Source organism: Nelumbo nucifera, chromosome 7, assembly GCF_055504915.1.
Source record: "Nelumbo nucifera cultivar China Antique chromosome 7, China Antique-T2T, whole genome shotgun sequence".
Classification (NCBI taxonomy): domain Eukaryota; kingdom Viridiplantae; phylum Streptophyta; class Magnoliopsida; order Proteales; family Nelumbonaceae; genus Nelumbo; species Nelumbo nucifera.
The window spans coordinates 4,139,468-4,157,677 of NC_142655.1; the positions used below are offsets into that span (position 1 = coordinate 4,139,468).

At 36.9% G+C, this 18,210-nt stretch overlaps 2 protein-coding genes across 3 annotated transcripts; one reads left to right on the plus strand and one right to left on the minus strand.

The window, feature by feature from the left end:
- Positions 1–647: 647 nt before the first annotated feature.
- LOC104597491 (uncharacterized) lies at positions 648–3,762 on the minus strand. Of its 2 annotated transcripts, XM_088891090.1 has the most exons (6): positions 3,677–3,762; positions 3,420–3,469; positions 2,741–3,239; positions 1,727–2,010; positions 1,415–1,642; positions 648–1,263 (listed from the first exon to the last, which is right to left on the minus strand). In XM_088891090.1, the coding sequence occupies exons 3-6, from the start codon at positions 3,156–3,158 to the stop codon at positions 769–771; spliced, it is 1,425 nt and encodes a 474-aa protein (XP_088747216.1). In that variant the 5' UTR covers positions 3,159–3,239; positions 3,420–3,469; positions 3,677–3,762; the 3' UTR covers positions 648–768. The 2 variants fall into 2 exon arrangements, with proteins under 2 accessions (XP_088747216.1, XP_010257370.1); XM_010259068.3 differs by lacking the exon at positions 3,677–3,762 and having other exon boundaries at positions 2,741–3,659.
- A 12,230-nt stretch (positions 3,763–15,992) lies between these two features.
- LOC104597756 (thaumatin-like protein) lies at positions 15,993–16,807 on the plus strand. The gene is made up of 2 exons (XM_010259482.1): positions 15,993–16,038; positions 16,146–16,807. The coding sequence occupies exons 1-2, from the start codon at positions 15,993–15,995 to the stop codon at positions 16,805–16,807; spliced, it is 708 nt and encodes a 235-aa protein (XP_010257784.1).
- The last annotated feature ends 1,403 nt before the right edge of the window (positions 16,808–18,210 follow it).

An 18,210-nucleotide genomic window follows, 5' to 3' on the forward strand; every position in this document is an offset into this window, starting at 1 on the left:
TCCTAACCCTAACCCTAACTAATTTCTTCAACCCTAACTCAATTCGATGTCAACTTCAGGTTGGGTTGGGCCTAATACAACCTTCCCATCCCTTAAACTCTAATAGAAAAATAAGTATTTATTTATCACGAGTTATGACCTATGATAGAATTTTTCTCAAAAATATAAATTCATGAAATCAACAATAATGAAACATAAAATAAAATTATGGAAATAAAATCACTAATAATAATTCATAGGATCAAGCAAATAATTTGAATCTATTTGATAGGTCATACAAAAAAATTACAAGACAAAAGGAAAAGACAATTGGTCAAGTAGCTATAAATAACTTAAAGAAAGGCATGATAGTATGTAGGGGGGCTATACAACTATCATGCATACACACTGATTTGTTTAGATGCATCATAGTTATATAGCCCCCCTATATATATATATATTCTAGTACTATAGGGGTCGGGTTCGGATTGGATTGGGTTGCCTGAGGGATCAACCCTAACCCAACTCAAACTAAGATTAGGTTCAAGAATTTCAACCCTAACCCTAATCCGATCGTCAACCCAGCCCAGCCCAACCCGACTCGGGCCAACCCGGCCCAAGTTGCAGCCCTACAAATACCATGAAAAAACGTCATAAGTTCAAAATGGTGAACCAAAGTTTACCCTTTATTCCATCAATCAAGCTCGTGATGGGGGCCCATTAGTTAAGACTTGGGGCGAACTCATGACGTCACATATTTATACAAACAAAAAGTTTAGGACAAGACTATCACACCCAATTGCTCGAAAGTGAGAAGTCATGGAACCTAAAGGATAACTCCCCAGCCGTGTCTCTCTCAATCCTCAGTTCTGGGCCTTCAGGGAGCTCGACATCAGGTGGTAGAGGCAGTATTTGGCTCTCGTTGGTCGGACGTGGTAACTCCATTTCATATGGCACCGGCATCACAGGCGTTGGATTGGCCCTGAACCTGCCAATGCCTCCACTCTGGCAAGCCAATGCTCGGTCCCACATGAAAACATGAATGAGAATCGGCTTCAGAGCGTGACGGTGCAATGACAGCTTCTGGCTGAGCGAGATGGTGTCATAGCACCGGATGGCTCCCGTCGAAGACACCATCCAGGGGAGCACTTTCTGGTTGGAAACTCTTGAAAGCACCAGGAGTTTAGAAGCTCTCATCGCCTCTTTGTACAGATCTCTAAGTCCTGATCGAGTGGAAGCCACGTCTTCTCCGGCATCCATCACAGAGGAAATGTAAATGAAGCCCTGTCCATCAAATCACACAAGAAAGAAAAATAAGCAAATCCACCGGAAATTTGATAAAAACAAATTCCCTTTTGCAGTAAATGCTTCTATCAATAAAAGTAGAGAAATGTCTAATACAGAACAAACTGGTGGAGAGGGCTATTGAGGCAACCTCTTCTGTGCGGCTAATGGCAAATCCAAGCTTTGTGTCTCCTTCCTTTAATTTGATCTCTAATGCAAACTCGCCACCAATCGGAGCATACCAGAGACGGACTGCTCTCACTACGCCAATGTCAACCCCATGGTAATCCTCAAAACCATAGAGACTGACATTGGCAAGGTTTGATAGGTCAGACAAGGAACCAGCATTGACAGTGGATGAAGCCGTCTCTCCAGAAATCTGCTCCATGATGTTAAATTAAATCCTTGGTCCCCAAAAACAATTTTCTTGCACTTGTTTTTCATGAATGAGGAATTTATATACCTTGGTAAGAAGAGACTCTGTCTGGATGTTCATGAACACAATAGGTACTCCAGAAGCCTGAGAGGCATTAAGCCAGGAGTTTGCCCTGGAGAGTGTGTCCTCCAGGTCATTGTACCGAGAAGCAACCCTGTCAGAGGCCTTAGGGAGAAGTAGCATAGACAGAAAGCAGCTTGAATTAGGAACAGGGAGTAACTCCTGGATCCTCCTCTCCCATGGATATGATACGTATCCATCTTGAAGCTGAGCCCTGCTCAAGGCAGAGACCACCCGGGTACTTCTTGAACCTGCAGACCCACAATTTTTCAGTTTAATTGCCGAATCAATAGCAGGAGGATTGCATTGATAACTATATATAATCATTAAATTCTCTTTTGGGGGCATTTTCCTTACGGCTCTTTACGTTCTAAAGATGCTTCAAGCTTTCACCCAATGACTAACAAACCAACACCTCCCTCCCCAACAGGCACACAAGAGTAGCCAAGGGTTGCCATCAAGATCACCCATGAGGCCATGACTTCTACAGATTCAAGCCAATCCAACCAGATTATGCAAAGGCAAAGAACCCTTTTTTCATGGCACCATAAAGTATCTAAAGCAAATATCTTCGACCAATAAAGAAGAAGAATTTGACATCAGATAAAGCCTCAAGCTTGACGCTGATGACCAACACAAAGGCAAGAAAAGAAAGTTGGTTACAGATGCACAAAAGGAATTATGTATATCACGCAAGGGAAAGTTTGAAACACTTCCATCCCTTCTGGAATTACCAGTCTGTTCTGTCGTATACTTTCTATTTGAAAATTTGAACAATTCTACAAATACGAGACGGGCCCAAGTGTCTGATAATTTCTTTGGCATTAATCCATTTCGACTGCAATGGGATTGTCCATTCTGTGTGGCTGAACTTGAACAACGCAAATTTTAGGGCTATTTGTGTGATTTTACATTTCCACACGTGTAACATGGAGGGAGTGTGGCACTGTAATCTCATGGCTCGAAAGTCAAAGGTCTTACCTTGCAGCTCGAAGCACTCGCTTTCCGTCCGGTCGACGAACCCGACGGCATAGTTAGGATCCTCGATCGACCGGAGCATGTACTGCTTCTTCCCGGCGAACTCATTGGGAACGATGCAAGCCTGCAACTCAACAAACTCGTCTCGGCCTCGTCGGATTCTGACATGAATCGAAGTCTCCTTCTTCTTAAACGAGTCGTGCAAGAGCTTCTGCACGCCCTGCTTGCCGTTCTTGAATGGAGATCTGACCCACATCAAGCTCCCGATCTTGAGCTCCTCTACGATGTCCCCGGTCTGAAGCATGTCCCCGTTCCATTCGTCGGCTTTCGAGCTCCCTTTCAAGCAGTCAATCGCCACCACCGCTACTCCTTTAGCTGCTGCTTCCGAGTTCTCCGATCCCTGGTTTCGATCCATGGTCATCTTGTTTTGCTGCTCCTTGAATCAATTTACGGGAACTTGAAGCAATAAACTTCAATCTCCTCCAGTCCTCACTCCCTTCGACTAAACAAACACACACGAAGCTCAGTTTTCAGACAGAGATGCAAAGAACGAAGCTGAACTCTTCTCATTCGAGGAAATATCAAAGTATTAAACCACCCTGAGATTTATAGTTTCCCCGAAGACAAAAACCAGATTCTCACGAATTTAGACTACAGTGAACAAGAATTCTCCCCCTCTCACCAATCAAAAACGAGAAAACAGAATCCTCTCCTCCTCTGGATTTTAAGATTCTGAAAAAAAATAAAGTTCATTAGATTCTGATTTCGCCAAGAATCCCAAATTTATTGACACAAGTAACGATCTCCATCGTCAAGAATTAGAACAAATATTAAAATATCAACGAGGAATAGAAATCCATTAGTGTACGCGGATTACAAGAAGCTTCGCTCGGACAAAAAAAAACGGGAAAGCGTTCAAACGAAGGGAGGGTCCTTTACAGTTTACACTCATTGACGTCAGACCGCCGGATTGGAATAAGTGGACGACGCCCACCACTAAAATCCAGGTCTCCAACCAACCGAGTCAGGTCGCGTGGAATCGCGATTCAAGGCTAAGCAAGCTGGGGGGCCTTGGGGGGATACCATTATTGGTGAATTAATTAAGAGAAGTAAGACTTTAGGGGAGTGGACATACGCACCAATCAACGTGAGGTGAGTATCTCAACACCTGAGTCATCTGACAGCCATCGGATTTATTAATAAACCATCATCTCTGTTTCTCAAGCTGCAATTTTATATTGCAACGCATTGGATCATGAGTCTTGATTTAGTATCGTAGCGGCTTTGACACCGTCCGATGGGGATTAATGAAGTCATCCGGGTCGATAATCCAGTCTCTGATTAGGTGTCTCCACGTTAAGTTGCTCTTATTGGCAGGTTGTTTTCCTTGGATCAGTCGTTAATTAGCCCTCCAAGTGTTTGACATTTGACGGGCTGATTAAGATAATACTATGCTTAGATCGGTACTGTTTAGGGTTTATTCCGATTGCTCCCTGGCTGGATTTATTTAATGGCAGTTGCTCCGATTGCTTCCTGGTTTCTGATGTCGGTTGGTAAAGAGAAATCACAGTTAACGAATCATTGTACGGCAAATTTCCGCACAGATAAAATTTGTTAGGGTTCACTTTGTTTGCGGTGCAAATTTTATTTGCATTGGTGTAAATGAATGGGAGTAAATGCATTGGTGTCCTCATACCTATAACCCCCGACCACCCTGATAATATTCAGATTTGATCCCAAGTCTCCATTACAAAGATTGATGCCCCTTTACAACTACCGATGTGAATTCCCATTACAACTAGCGATATCCACAACCAGAGTTACCATTAATTGGTACTTTGTCTTATTGTTTGTAAGGAGTAAAATAATGTATTATTTGCTTAAGATGATGTGATCTCCCACTTTATCTGGTGTTGCATGTAATTTTGCATCAATCATTGAGATGCAAATTTTGTTCTACTAATGAATGCAACTGTGCAAATGACATAAAAAGTATAATTTTTGTATTATATAGGAGTAAGGATTAAAATATTGATATCATACATCCTGTATCGGTATCAATGTATCTGGATATATTTTTATTTACCAATATACAAATATTTTAAAAAATTTGAAAGGTTTCAAACCTCTTTTGAGACCCTCTCATTATTATAAAATAAAAAATAAACATAAAAGTATCGACCATATCAATACGTGTGTATCGATATTTTCATCCTTGGATAAAAGTGAAAATCATAATTATAATTTATAAATAAATGGATGCAAAATTTAAGCAGAAGTGGAATTTGTATTCAATTCAAATTTCCACCGCAAACAGAACCTAAGACTGTATTTGGTTGCAGTGCAATTTTATTTGCACTAGTATAAATACATGAGAGTGCAAATGAAAAAAAATACAAAATTTGGCTTAATTTTATTTTTGGTTTTATTTTATTCTGTCTTAGGTATTATTTTACTTCATTTTTACTGCAATCAAACAAAAAAAGGTAAATTTTAAAATAAAAAAATAAATCATAATTTACACTACCATGACTTTGCATCAATGCAAATAAACTCGTATTGCAATCAAACACAGTCTAAGACTCAGTTTAGAAGGAATACAAATACAAATATATAAAATGCAAAACTTTACATTTTGTATGTATTTGTATTGTACACAATTCCAAACTGAGCCTAAAAGTTTCATTTGTTTGCAATATAATATACATTTTCAGCTGCACTAGTGCAAAATTAATGGGAGTATAAATGAATTGAGAGTGAATTCAAGTTTGTTTTTGTACGAGACTTTATGTTATTTTCAGTGCAGATGAGATAAAATAAAACAGGTGAAATCTGAAGCAAATTAAATTAGAATTTGCACTTTTATATAGATTTGTACCGGTAAAGATGAAATTACACTGCAAATAAATGTAAGGAGGCACTTTTAGTACAAAACAAGGTCTGAGTCCCCCCATAAATCATAAATTTTAAAGAAGGAAAGTAGGGTTTTATTGGGAGTTGGTAAATATATTGGACCAATTATGTGTCTACATAAATAATAAAACAAAAAGTTACGTATACTTCACTCTAGGTGGATGTATAGACTTTTTTTTATTAATTTAATAAACAAGAGATTGTATTATGTACCGATGGATTGTTATGTTTACTCAATTAATCAGATGACTCTTCTCCTCAGGCTGTCTTTGGGATGTTTCAAAAAGTCAAATCTATATCCAGAAAACTCTAACTGGAACAATAATAATTTACGACTTAGACTAACCTAGGAAGAAAAAACCACATCTTAACACATTCAATTCAACTCTTTAGGCTCCGTTTGAATAAACTTTTACTTTTTAGCTTTGGGCTGTGAGGAAAATGAGTAAAAAAAGTCTAAAGAGTGTTAACACTATTAAGGCTCAATGTACAATGCTTAAAATTGGGGGTCTTTGTTCTTTTGGGCTTTATAAAGACAGAAATCTTGAAGTTTTTTTTTTTTATCTAAGCAGGGTGTAAATTTATCAAATTTTCTATATTAAATTATAAGTAAACGACACTAAGCGCAATTAATTAAAATAATAGATACGATTAGTGTAGCTTTCCTAGCAGCTTCTATTCAACCCTAACCCAACCTTAGTTGAACCCGACCAGCTTCTACGGAATCAATTGTAAATTGAAACCAATCGAACCCACGAGAAGTAAATCACATATGAAATCTAAGGCTATGATTGAACTGAGAGTTTGTTAAATTTTCAAGGATACAAACCTTAATCGGAGTCCGATGAAATTGTAACCCTAACTAAAACTTTCTACTTGATTCGATTAAAATTTATAAATTATACATATGGTTTCAGCCTTTTATAAATAAATGGTTGTTTATAGATATTGAAGCCACAAGTAAAATTTATACTACATGATACTGAAAAACTTTAACCAATCAAAACCCCCTTAAATTTTAATTAATACCACCGGATTGTTGATTGATTATAAACTTTTCTCAGGTATCATGTCTTTGGAGTATCATAATCTTAATCTTTTTTTTTAATGATTTTTTTCTTGGAAAAACGAATATCTTGATCTCGATGGACCTTTGATTAAAAAAAAAATAATGTAGGCCCACTATATAACTTAAAAGTGGGGCACATAACATGTCTGTCGGATAAATACTAGTGGTTCGGGTCAACCCGACAGACCCAACATTACTTATTACATATAGGTTCTGGGTTTCTATTTTGAGTCCTGATTATAATAGGGTTGTGATTAGTTTTATTCACTTTGATTAACCTCGATTCTATAAACATATGCACATATGTACTTTAAATTTTTTTATGGTCGTATTATTTATTTATTTCCTTCTTTTGATGTACAGTCTTGGAATTCAACAAATCCTACCACCCTCGTTCTCGTGTCTGTGGGCCTGTAGTTTCTTGCATATATCTCAACTTGTACTTCAATCATGGATGGTTTTCTGCCGGTTCGCCCGGTTCCCTACAAAAGTATAAGTATGGCTGTAATTGAGTCGAATTTGGATCAAAATATTATTGAAACTTTAAATCTAAAACTTATTGGATTGGATTGAAGTCAGATTTAATTTAAATTCATTTTTGTTATTTTCAAAATAAAAAATTTAAAAGTTAACTTATAAATTTAAATTTAATAATTATATAATATCCATACATATACAAAATTATGTTATATATTTATAATATAAATTTTAATCAGACTTGATTCTTAACTTCGCCAAGCTATCTGATTAAATGGATGCAGATTTTAAGATCCAAATATCAGGTTTGGGATTTTGGAGTACATTAACAGTCCCAAATACAACACTAAACATCATCATAATAAGGTGGACATGCAGACCAGGTGTATCGTGTCGTATTGTATCAGTGACCTCTCAAAATAGTTTTTAAGAAAATATTTTTTAATGGTTAAATAATATTGAAAAGATCTATTCTGAATTTAAAAAAATAAATAAATAAAAATATGATGTATTAGATGCAAAGTACTGATACGCCCCTTTTGGGGGGTGTATTAATGACAATTCCTACTCTGATAGGATCCATTGGATAATAACTGAAGAAGCTGAACTGAAAAGCTTATTGTTTTATATTTCAGTGAATAAGGTTTTAAATAGGTTGTGGATTCAAATGCTGAAGTTGAAGTTCCATATCCCTGATTATTTTATTATTTAATTATTTTATACATTAAAAGATAAAGTAACAACCATTCGAACCCAAATAGTCCCTTAGATAAAAATAGAAAAAGGCAAAGACCATGACGTGGGAAAATAAAAGAGAATCACGAGTGAATGATTTCAGCCACTAATGGAATATGTATCAACCTCACTATTTCGAACCCAAAAAACAACAGGAAAAAAAAATCAATATCAAATGTATTCACCAAATTCCAGTTGGATGGCGACTATTTAGGTATCTTAGATAAAAAATGAAGGCATGGTTACTTGGTTAGGGTTCTAATGGAGCCATTTAGAGAGCTCCAAACATGCTCAAATATCCAATATTGGGGGCCCAGAAGCCTCAATATAGTTTTTAGAGAAGAATTTTCAACTCAAAGACTCAAACAGGAAAGAGTTTGAGCAGTTCACGCTTCACAGTTCATATAGTTTTTATAGGAGAATTTTCAACTCAAAGATTCAAACAGGAAAGAGTTTGAGCAGTTCACGCTTCACAGTTCATATAGTTTTTATAGGAGAATTTTCAACTCAAAGATTCAAACAGGAAAGAGTTTGAGCAGTTCACGCTTCACAGTTCATATAGTTTTTATAGGAGAATTTTCAACTCAAAGACTCAAATAGGAAAGAGTTTGAGCAGTTCACGCTTCACAGTTCACATAGATATGATAGGGTTGAACATTTGAACCAATATTCGGTCCATTGACACCCCTACCTTTCTTAGCTGGTGTTTGGCATCGATGCCATTGTTTCAGAGCCGTCTTTTGAGAAAACGGTGATGTATGGATGAGGATCTGTTGTACCATTTTTTGACAAAATAAATCCTTTTTTGTTTGGCATCAATACTGTCACATAGGATGTTTTCTGAGGAAATGACACTTGCTTTGTTTGATATTGATGTTGTATAATCGTTTTCGGCATTGGTCTACATTATCCAATGCATGCTCAGATAATGCCTTCCCCATTTCTAAGGTATGGTCTGAGACAACATTTTTTTCTGAAAAACAGAACCAAACATCTCGTTGTTTTCTGTGGCAACATTTTTTCTGATGTGGTGCCATTTTCTGGGTCAACGGCATCGATGACAAACAGCTCCTTAATTAGTCTCTCAAACCAAAATCTTATTTACTCAGTGGCTATCAAACTATCAAGTACTTTACCGAATGATACAAATTCGCAATTTACACATTCTTTTGTGTTGTTAATTGCAAATCTGAACTGAATGCAACTTCTGCACTTGGTTCATGTTTGATCAACTTTGTTTTTACCTATTATATGCATTTTCACTTGGTGCAGGTTTTACATTTTCTTTATCTTATTTGCAGGCAATGCAAATTGTGCTCCCCAAAAAATTAATGTTCAATTTGAAAGGAATATAAATATAAATATGTACACTGCAAATACATACAAAATACAAGGTTTTGTACTCTACAAATTTGTATTTGTACTCTTTCCTAACTAAGTCTAATGTAAAATTTGCACCACATTCTGATTATCTTAATTTACTGTCATACAAGGTGGGGATAACTAGGGATGCAATTTGGCAGTCTCAGTTTGGGTTTTTGTCAAAAATTTGAAGTGTAAAATGCTAACTCGGGCCAACACAAGTTTCACCCCTAGAGATAACACCATTTTACTTATTATATTTTACTCCTCCAACCAAATAAACTTCCTCTGTTTTTCTTTTATTTGATCATTTTACCTTCCATTTTTACTTCTTGCAAATAAGGCTGTATTTGGTTGCAGTGCAATTTTATTTGTACTAATACAAATGCGAAGGAGTGCAAATGAAAAAAAAAAACTTAAATTCTTGTTTAATTTTGTTTTGGGTTTTACTTTATTTTGCTTCATGTCCTAGTTTACTCCACTTGTAGTGCAAGCAGACAAAATAAGCTAAAATTTGAAACAAGAATATGTCAGAATTTACACTGAAATCATTTGCACTGCCACAGTTTCGCATCAGTGCAAATTTATTTGCATTGCAACCAAACACAGCTTTTAAGACTCATTTTGGTAGGAGTACAAACACAAATGTATAGAGTGCAAAACCTTATATTTTGAATGTATTTTCTCTGTACATATTTGTATTTGTGCTCTTACCAAACTAAGCCTAAACAAAATAAAATCAAAACTAAACCAATGTTTACATGTAACCCATTTGTGTCCTCATGCATTCATATACCAGTGTAAATTTCATTTGCATTGCAAACGGCTGGAGCTTAACCAACAATCTTTGATCATAAGTGTAAATAAAAGGAGTTCATTCAACCTTTGATGGAGAAGATGGTGAATGAGTACTGGCCAAACTGTATGAAAGGGAGGAAAAGGACATATTTACATCTTTGAATTGCAAATTGGGTTTTGCTTTGAAGTTTGCCAAGAAATGAAAACTTTCACAGTGTTAGTTTTAACTTTCAAACCAATATATACATATATACCTATATAGTAGAGGAGAGGGAAATACAGTCTCATAAAAATTCAAAACTGATGGAACATTATAAGAATCTAAAAGTATATAGGACATTAAAAACAATACAAATATGAAAGAGAGATGTGCTCTTATTTTATGGCAGATTTGGAAGAATAAAAATAATAAAATCTTTGCTGGTACTTTGGCGCCCCCCAAATGATTATTGATGAAGGGTGATTTAGCCCGACCTCGTAGTCCGGGGACACGTGTGTGTGACTTGGCCCAATGAACAGCTCAGCCAGACAGCACGACCGCGACTCGACGGGAGAGACATGTCGAGTCCAACGCTGGCCACTCGGCGAGTTAAGCAACTCGCCGGGGACTGACACCTGGCCAATTTTGACTCCCACCAAGTGTGGAAGGTCCCGAGCTCTCCCTTCCCAAGGAGGGAGCACCCCAATTTTTGGCTAAGTGTCCCGAGGGAGGAGCACCTCGGGGCAGCACCGCCCCCAGCGCAAGCACTTCGGCACCTCGGTACCGGGACAAACCTACCCCAGGCAGTCCGGCGCACGGTAGCTCGGTAGGCTGTAAGGAGGCCTGTCTGACATCCGTACCTGCTAGACCCGGTGGCAGGGCTCTGATCCCTTGCCAGGTGGCGTTTTGTTTGTCGTCTCTGGAAAGCATGACACGTTTGTCGAGCCCGTATCTGGCGATGGCAGTCTGTAGCAGCAACCAGCGCCTGCCACACCTGCCCTGGTAGTAACGGCTAGGGTTGTGGCGGTTATGCCAGGTATGACCGGGCTCCAACATAAAAGAGCTCTAACTCTCACAAGGAAAATGATTTGAAGCTTAAGCACTTTCAACACTCTTACTCTCTACTCTCTCTTTGAGATTTTCTCCAGTTCTAACTTAGCCATCGGGAGTGTTCCCACCGAGATAACTCCCCGAGAACCCTTCACCTTCTCCTTCCTCTCAGGTGCCGTTCGTTCTAGTCAGAAACTAGGTCACAACCAGTTAGGAGTGCCCAGATCGTGCAGCATCAATTATTGATAGAGTGATTTTGACTTTCAAAGAATTTAGAGAGTTGAGAAATGACCAAATTTCAATAATTGAAAAAAAAAATTGGAAGAACATTAAGTGGACCCCTCCTGAAGTTGGGCCGATTAAAATCAACTTTGATGCTTCCCGCTATACCAATGGTGTATGTACTATTAGTGCGATGGCTAAGGACCATAGGGATGAGATTCTGGATTTCAAAGGCTACTCTCTTGGTATTTCTACAATCAACAATTCTAAAGCTTGGTCTGAGTGGGAGGCTCATAATATAGCGACAAACTTTAGAGAGGTGGTGGTGGTGATTATTGAAGGGGACTGAAAACTGATTATCTCTTGTCTCAAGAATCAGACCCATCCTCCTTGATACCTAAGGAATATCATCCAAGATTGCTTAAAGTTGAAGGATCAGTTGGAGGGTCGAATAAGCTACAGACACGTGTTCAGAGAGGCGAGTGAAACAGCTGATTGGATTGCTAATGAAGCTCAGTCTAGGTTTGGTTGCTTGCATCCTGATCTTTGTAATCTTCTGAGTGATTTAGTAGCTATTTGTAAGGGAGACTTTTGGGGACGTGCTACCCAAAAGTGATTTAGTAGCTCTCTGTCACTAGTCCAAGCTTTTCAACAATGTTACTAATTTATCCTTGTCACTTTCAGACCTAGGAAAAGATAATCCAGGATTCCAGATCATGAGCATCGAATAAGAATAAAATAATAAGTCATGAAGCAAAAAATAATAATAATAAAAAGCAAGAAAAGATTGTCATCTGATTTCACACTTTTCACTAGTCTAAAAAGGTATTCACTCACAATCTCAAAAAGGTATTCCTTTAAACCCTTTTTATCATGTTGGTATAGTGACCTAATTACTAATTAAATTAGCAAAGGAGCCCACCTAGGTCCCTTAGTTCCTTTAATTAATTAGATTCATTTTAAATTTTAATGACTCAATTCTCCTTGTTTATTATTTTGTCAGATGGATATCAATGGATCAGTTCTTTGGAAGATTTTGAGTTGGATTGAACCAATAGCTTAGCTTGATTGGTAGATGATGTTAACAAATTTCAACCTTTTGATGGAAAAATCTGGTGTAGACACCATTAAAAATTTGGAAAAGAGAAGGTGTTTTATGAAGTCAGCTTCGCACTTATCCAATATTACCATCATTAAAGATGAGGCCCGCACTTATTCCGGATTCCCTGCAAGCAAAAACTCTATATACACTCTGAAATCATGAGAATTTAGTCACACATTGAGAATATCTTTATGTACCACTCAATGCTGTGTCCAAAGATTTTGCTTTGAGGAGATGTGGGCTCATTTTTAAATATACTAATATAAGATCAAAAAAATAAGGCCAACTTTGTAGGTAGGTATATGTACATCCTAATGACTCAAGATCTCTTATACTTGAAACTAAAATGATTTATGCTAAGTTGTACACTAACCAATGAGAATTCATCAAAAAAAATCTCAATTGTGATTATGTGGGAGAGGGTGGGTATGATATGGGAAGATCTTGCATTTTAGAGTTTCACCAATCAAAACCACCCCATGAATAATGACTTATGGTTTAAACCTATTAAAGTAATTTTTATTTAAATTTTGCTTCAAAGAATCACTGGTTGAAAAATGCCTTTTTCAGACCAAAAATATTTCTTTCCTTCAAGTTGGATATTTTTTTTTACTCCAAACAATCAATTTTTATAGTGGGTTTTAAGCCCAAAAAGAAAATTAGTTAGAATCATTTTCATACATTTAAACTTAAAAATGATTCCTAAAATCACAAAATTAATGAATTCATTGAAAGCCAGCCCAACCAAACCAATAAGCTTTTAGTAAGACTCTTAAACAACAGTGGAGCAAGAAGGCCAGAAGGTCTATACAATTATTTAATAGCTAATGTATTTTTTGTGTTAAAAGTTGATAAGTACATATTAATCCCGGTCAAGGTCAACTAGGTAATTAGCTAGGCAACAACTCACCTTGGCAGGGCAAAACACTTTTGTACTTATGCCTTTATTATAATATAGTTTAAGAAATAGAGACATGAGCACAAAAATAATATGTTAATTACTTTTCTAAGACCAGAAGAACTTTAATGAAAGTTCGTACCTTTATGTACATCATAATTGAACAGCTCAATGTGTTTATTGTTCATAACTAAATTAAATAATATATTATAATCCTGGACAAGGAACCAAGGACAACTAAGCCATGATCACTTAGGCAACAACCAGAAAAACACATTTCTCCTAATGACTGTATTATCAACTAACATCTCTCTCTAGCAATTGATTAAGGGGGTGGTAGAAATATATGAAAAATATCAAATTTGACTTTCAGGTAGAAATAGTAGTTTATATTGATTACTTCAAAATGTTTTGAAGGCATTTCAAGTAGAAAAATCTCTTTCATATAAATTTATATTGATCAACCTAAAACATAATAACAACACAATATCACAGTAAGATCATTGAACTGAGCCACAGTTTTGGTTTTGAAATGCCAAAGGGAAATTAATCAATGTTGATTTAAGCATTTGTTTTGTTTTGTGGATGTTTCGTAATAACTGTTTATTAAAATATCATCATGTTATTTTTAAATTATCATTTTTTTCATTATGTTCGTTTGTACGTATTGATATTCATAAAAGTGGGTTTTGATTTATGTGTGCACCAACCGTGGGGGAAGCTTCATTTTAATGCCTCCTTCAACAGTTGAGCGTTTATTCACTCAATTGTTGATGTGGCTCTCAATGGCGCTTTAGTTTAATGGTTTATCAAATACTTTTTTCGGTTTTGAAGACAAATCAAGTACAAACTTTTATTTAATAAACTGAAGCTATACCAAATAGGGGTGTCCATGAAAAACCAAAAAACCGAACCGCATAATGTAGTTAACCGAATCAATCGGTTCGGGATTTTTGAAAAATCGAAGGACCGGTTCAATTTTCGGTTAACTTACAAAAAACCAACGGTTAACCGAACCGACCAGTATATATATTTTTATGTATATTTTATATATATTTTTAATATATGTAACATATTTTCTATGTATTATATATAAATATATATTTATTATATATAAAAATATATACTTATATTATATTTATATTGATCTATTTATAAATATATTATATATTAAATAATTTTCAAATATTTATAATATATTATATATCATTTATTATTTATAATATAATATTATACATATATTTGTATAATATATATTATAAATATAAAATACCAAAAAACTGAAGAATCAAAACGGTCAAAAACCGAAATTGACGGACCGGTTAACCGGTGGTACTGGTTCGATTTCGGTTTGAAGAATTGGAAAAACCGATACCACAGGTTCAGTTTACAAAAAAGTGCCATAGTTTGGTTAACCGAACCGTGGACACCCCTAATACCAAAAACATACTACATCTGCTGCTAATCAAATATTAGTGTGATGAAGAAAGCTGTTTAGCCTGTCTTTATTTAGGGATGGAAGACGGGTGGGCTAGGAAAGGTCAACCCCAGGAACACATTGAAATTTGACAATAGACGTACTCATGTTGGTCAGATGGGTTCAAACGGTACTGTTAGTATAAAGAACTTAGGCCCCGTTTGGTTCGTGGGAATAGGGGTCTGGAATTGGAATCGGAATGGGTTATTTTAATTTCAACTGTTTGGTTGAGTGGAATCTGAACCCCATTCTCATTTCTGCTGAAATGACATTCCCCCATTTGAGGGAATGGTCATTCCCTGCCCCTCCCTTGAAAATAAAATCTCATTCTTTCTGATTCCAATTCTCATTCCCATTTTCATTCCTGTCTGGACCAAACAGATTATAGAAATAGACCATTCCGATTCAATTCTGACTGAATCAAACATCTCCTCAAAAATTTTTATGTAGCTATTTAGTATTACTAATTTAAACTTTAAAATAAAATACTTGCATATTTTACATACAAACATGTGTGTATATGTGAATGTATGCACATAGTTATGCTCGGGTTAGGTCAGGCTCAGTTCCAGCACCAGAAAAAAACAAATAATAAAACATGGGTAAAGCTTGGGGTTTTGGGTCCAAGTTCAGCCCATACAAAAAATGCAGGTTTGGTCGGTCCAGGCACTGGTTGGGCCAATCCAATAATGGTACAACTTGGAAGGCCCAACTGCCCCAGCCCGTAATTTTACAGCTGGGCTTGGATTTTTGTTCCTCTATTTGGGCCTGGGATTGAAAGCTCATGCTTTTTTTTATTATTTTTTAGAGATGGACCTAGACTTATCCCTTAGTTAGCTCGAACCCTGCCTAAGATCGGCCATTCGGCCCTACTATATACATACATGTATATTGATACATAAAAGCATACTTATAAACATACATATTTTTATCAACCTGATTACATCAAATTTTAGTGCAAAATGGGTCCGGGTTACGATTTTATCATTTTCTGTTAGTTCTGTTATCAGAAAAAACCCGAACAGTTTGCAAAGTAGAGCAACACAATCGGCACTGTGTTTACTTATTATTTTCTTTACTTTCTCCGTCCTTTCACGCCAAAAGGACGTCTATTTCTTCCTTGTTAACAGACACCAACACTCTTTCTAACCTGCATCAGGCATCACCTACCGATGGCCTTCTGGTATCTTCAACTGTTCTTTCTTCTTTCTGTTTCAGGTAATTAGAACTAGAAGTAATGACCTTAACATTTCCAAATTAGAACGGATCTCCGTAACATTTGTTTTGACAGTGTTCTAACTTGTAAGTAAGCATTAATTTCGCAGGTGCAAAGGCGACTGTGTTTACACTGAATAACAACTGCCGGAAAACGATATGGCCTGGTATCCAACCAAGTGCCGGCAAACCAGACTTAGAAGCTGGTGGGTTCCCGCTAAAACCAGGAGAAACAGTAAGCATCTCGGCACCGGCTGCGTGGTCAGGCCGTTTCTGGGGTCGACGCAGTTGCTCCTTCGATCCTTCCGGCAAAGGTAGCTGCATCACAGGCGATTGTGGGGGCTTGTTAGCATGCTCAGGGATGGGCGGTGCACCACCAGTGACGCTGGCCGAGTTCACCCTCAACAGCCCGGACGACTACTACGATATTAGCCTCGTTGATGGCTACAACATGGCCGTCTCTATTACACCATCGGGTGGCTCCGGCGAGTGCAAGCCGGCAAGATGTGTGTCAGATTTGAACCAGATCTGCCCTACGAACCTGCAAGTTAAGAGGAAGAAGCGGGTGGTAGCATGCGAGAGCGCGTGCATGGCGTTCAACCGCCCGGAGTATTGTTGCACTGGGGATTATAGCAGTCCGGATAAGTGCAAACCAACGAATTACTCGCGAGTGTTCAAGGCTGCTTGCCCTAGCGCGTACAGCTACGCCTATGATGATCAGTCGAGCCTTCGTACATGCAATGGAGCCAATTATCTGATTAAATTTTGTTAAACTTTCACATTTTCAGGTTTTCACATTAAACTAAAAATAGACCCGAAGACCTGTTCAAGAAGTGAGAATTAGAAGTCTAATGAAAATATATGACAAACTTGATTCTAAACTTATGGTTTCAAAATCATCTTCTCCTCTGACATTTCTTACACAATAGTCTGTTCAAGATTCTGATGGAATGGATTTTTAGTTCACCTTTTTTGCTTTCATATTTTATTTGAAATGTGGAACCTTGCCCCACTTAAATGTGGGTTGGTTACCGCTTAATCCATCAGAACTGTAAAGCAGCATTTGTAAGAGCGTAGGGTAGCAACTTGGGCTGGTCCAACTTGACCGATTCAAAACTTTCTGCATGGTTGGATATTTGGGTTTAGATTTTGTATCTATAGTGGGCCTAGTCCAAAAGTTTGGGTCAGACCATAACTCAGGATGATGCCACACACAATTAGCCGGAGGATCAACCTAATGCAAGCCCGACATATCCAATTTGATTCGACCCTGTTGATCCTTCCACTTCTAATTTGTACCCCTAAGGAAAAAAGTGCACGAGAGAGAGAGAGAGAAACCCAATCAACGCGGCCTGAGTTGTATTGCGTTTAACTTGGACTGGGCTTTGCTTTGCTAGCATGTATTTTGACATTGGGTTAGGCCCATCACCCTAGCTCAAGGATTTGCTAATCAGCTTCAACTGGAGTACAGAACCCTCCATGCCACTACAAGAAAAAAGGTGTATAGTTACAGACCAAATCCGTCACTATAGGATCTATAGGACGAACAAATGACGAAATTTCATCCATCACTATAGCTTATAGTGACAGATTTCAAAATCCATCACTAATGTTTGGCCTATAGTGGCAGATATTATAAAGTTTTTCTATAGTAACAAACATCCTATGACCGTCACAATAGATATTTACCTATAGTGATGGATTTTAAAATTCGTCACTAATTTAATGCTTATAGTGACAGTTGTATTTGTCACTGTGGAGTATTCCTATAGTGACAGATAATATATGACCATCATTATAGATATTTATAGTGACTGTTCTCTCCGTCACTGTATTAGATTGTGAATATCTATACTAACCATTTTATTTGTCACTATATTCAATTTTAAGCATTTATAGTGACAATTTTACCTGTCACTATATTAGATTTAAAGCATTTATAGTGACGCTTTTATCAGTCACTATATTAGGTTTTGAAACTCTATAATGATAATTTTATCTGTCACTATATTGGACTTTGTATCTCTATAGTAACAATTTTGTCTGTCACTATATTAAGTTTTGAATCTCTAGATGGTTTTGTTTGTTACTAAATTGGGTTTTGGTTATCTATAATGACAACTTTTATACCACTACAAGCTTTTAACTTCTCTAACCTGTGGCATATTTATATGA

What these genes read in the sequence shown, in the direction of transcription:
- LOC104597491 (XM_088891090.1), bottom strand. Translation starts at nt 3,158, where the DNA reads ATGACCATGGATCGAAACCAGGGATCGGAGAACTCGGAAGCAGCAGCT. An exon ending in CGAGTGCTTCGAGCTGCAAG is followed by an intron (nt 2,011 to 2,740) that starts GTAAGACCTTTG and finishes GTGGGTCTGCAG; the next exon opens with GTTCAAGAAGTACCCGGGTG. An exon ending in CCATTAGCCGCACAGAAGAG is followed by an intron (nt 1,264 to 1,414) that starts GTTGCCTCAATA and finishes TTTGATGGACAG; the next exon opens with GGCTTCATTTACATTTCCTC.
- LOC104597756 (XM_010259482.1), top strand. Translation starts at nt 15,993, where the DNA reads ATGGCCTTCTGGTATCTTCAACTGTTCTTTCTTCTTTCTGTTTCAG. An exon ending in CTTTCTTCTTTCTGTTTCAG is followed by an intron (nt 16,039 to 16,145) that starts GTAATTAGAACT and finishes TTAATTTCGCAG; the next exon opens with GTGCAAAGGCGACTGTGTTT.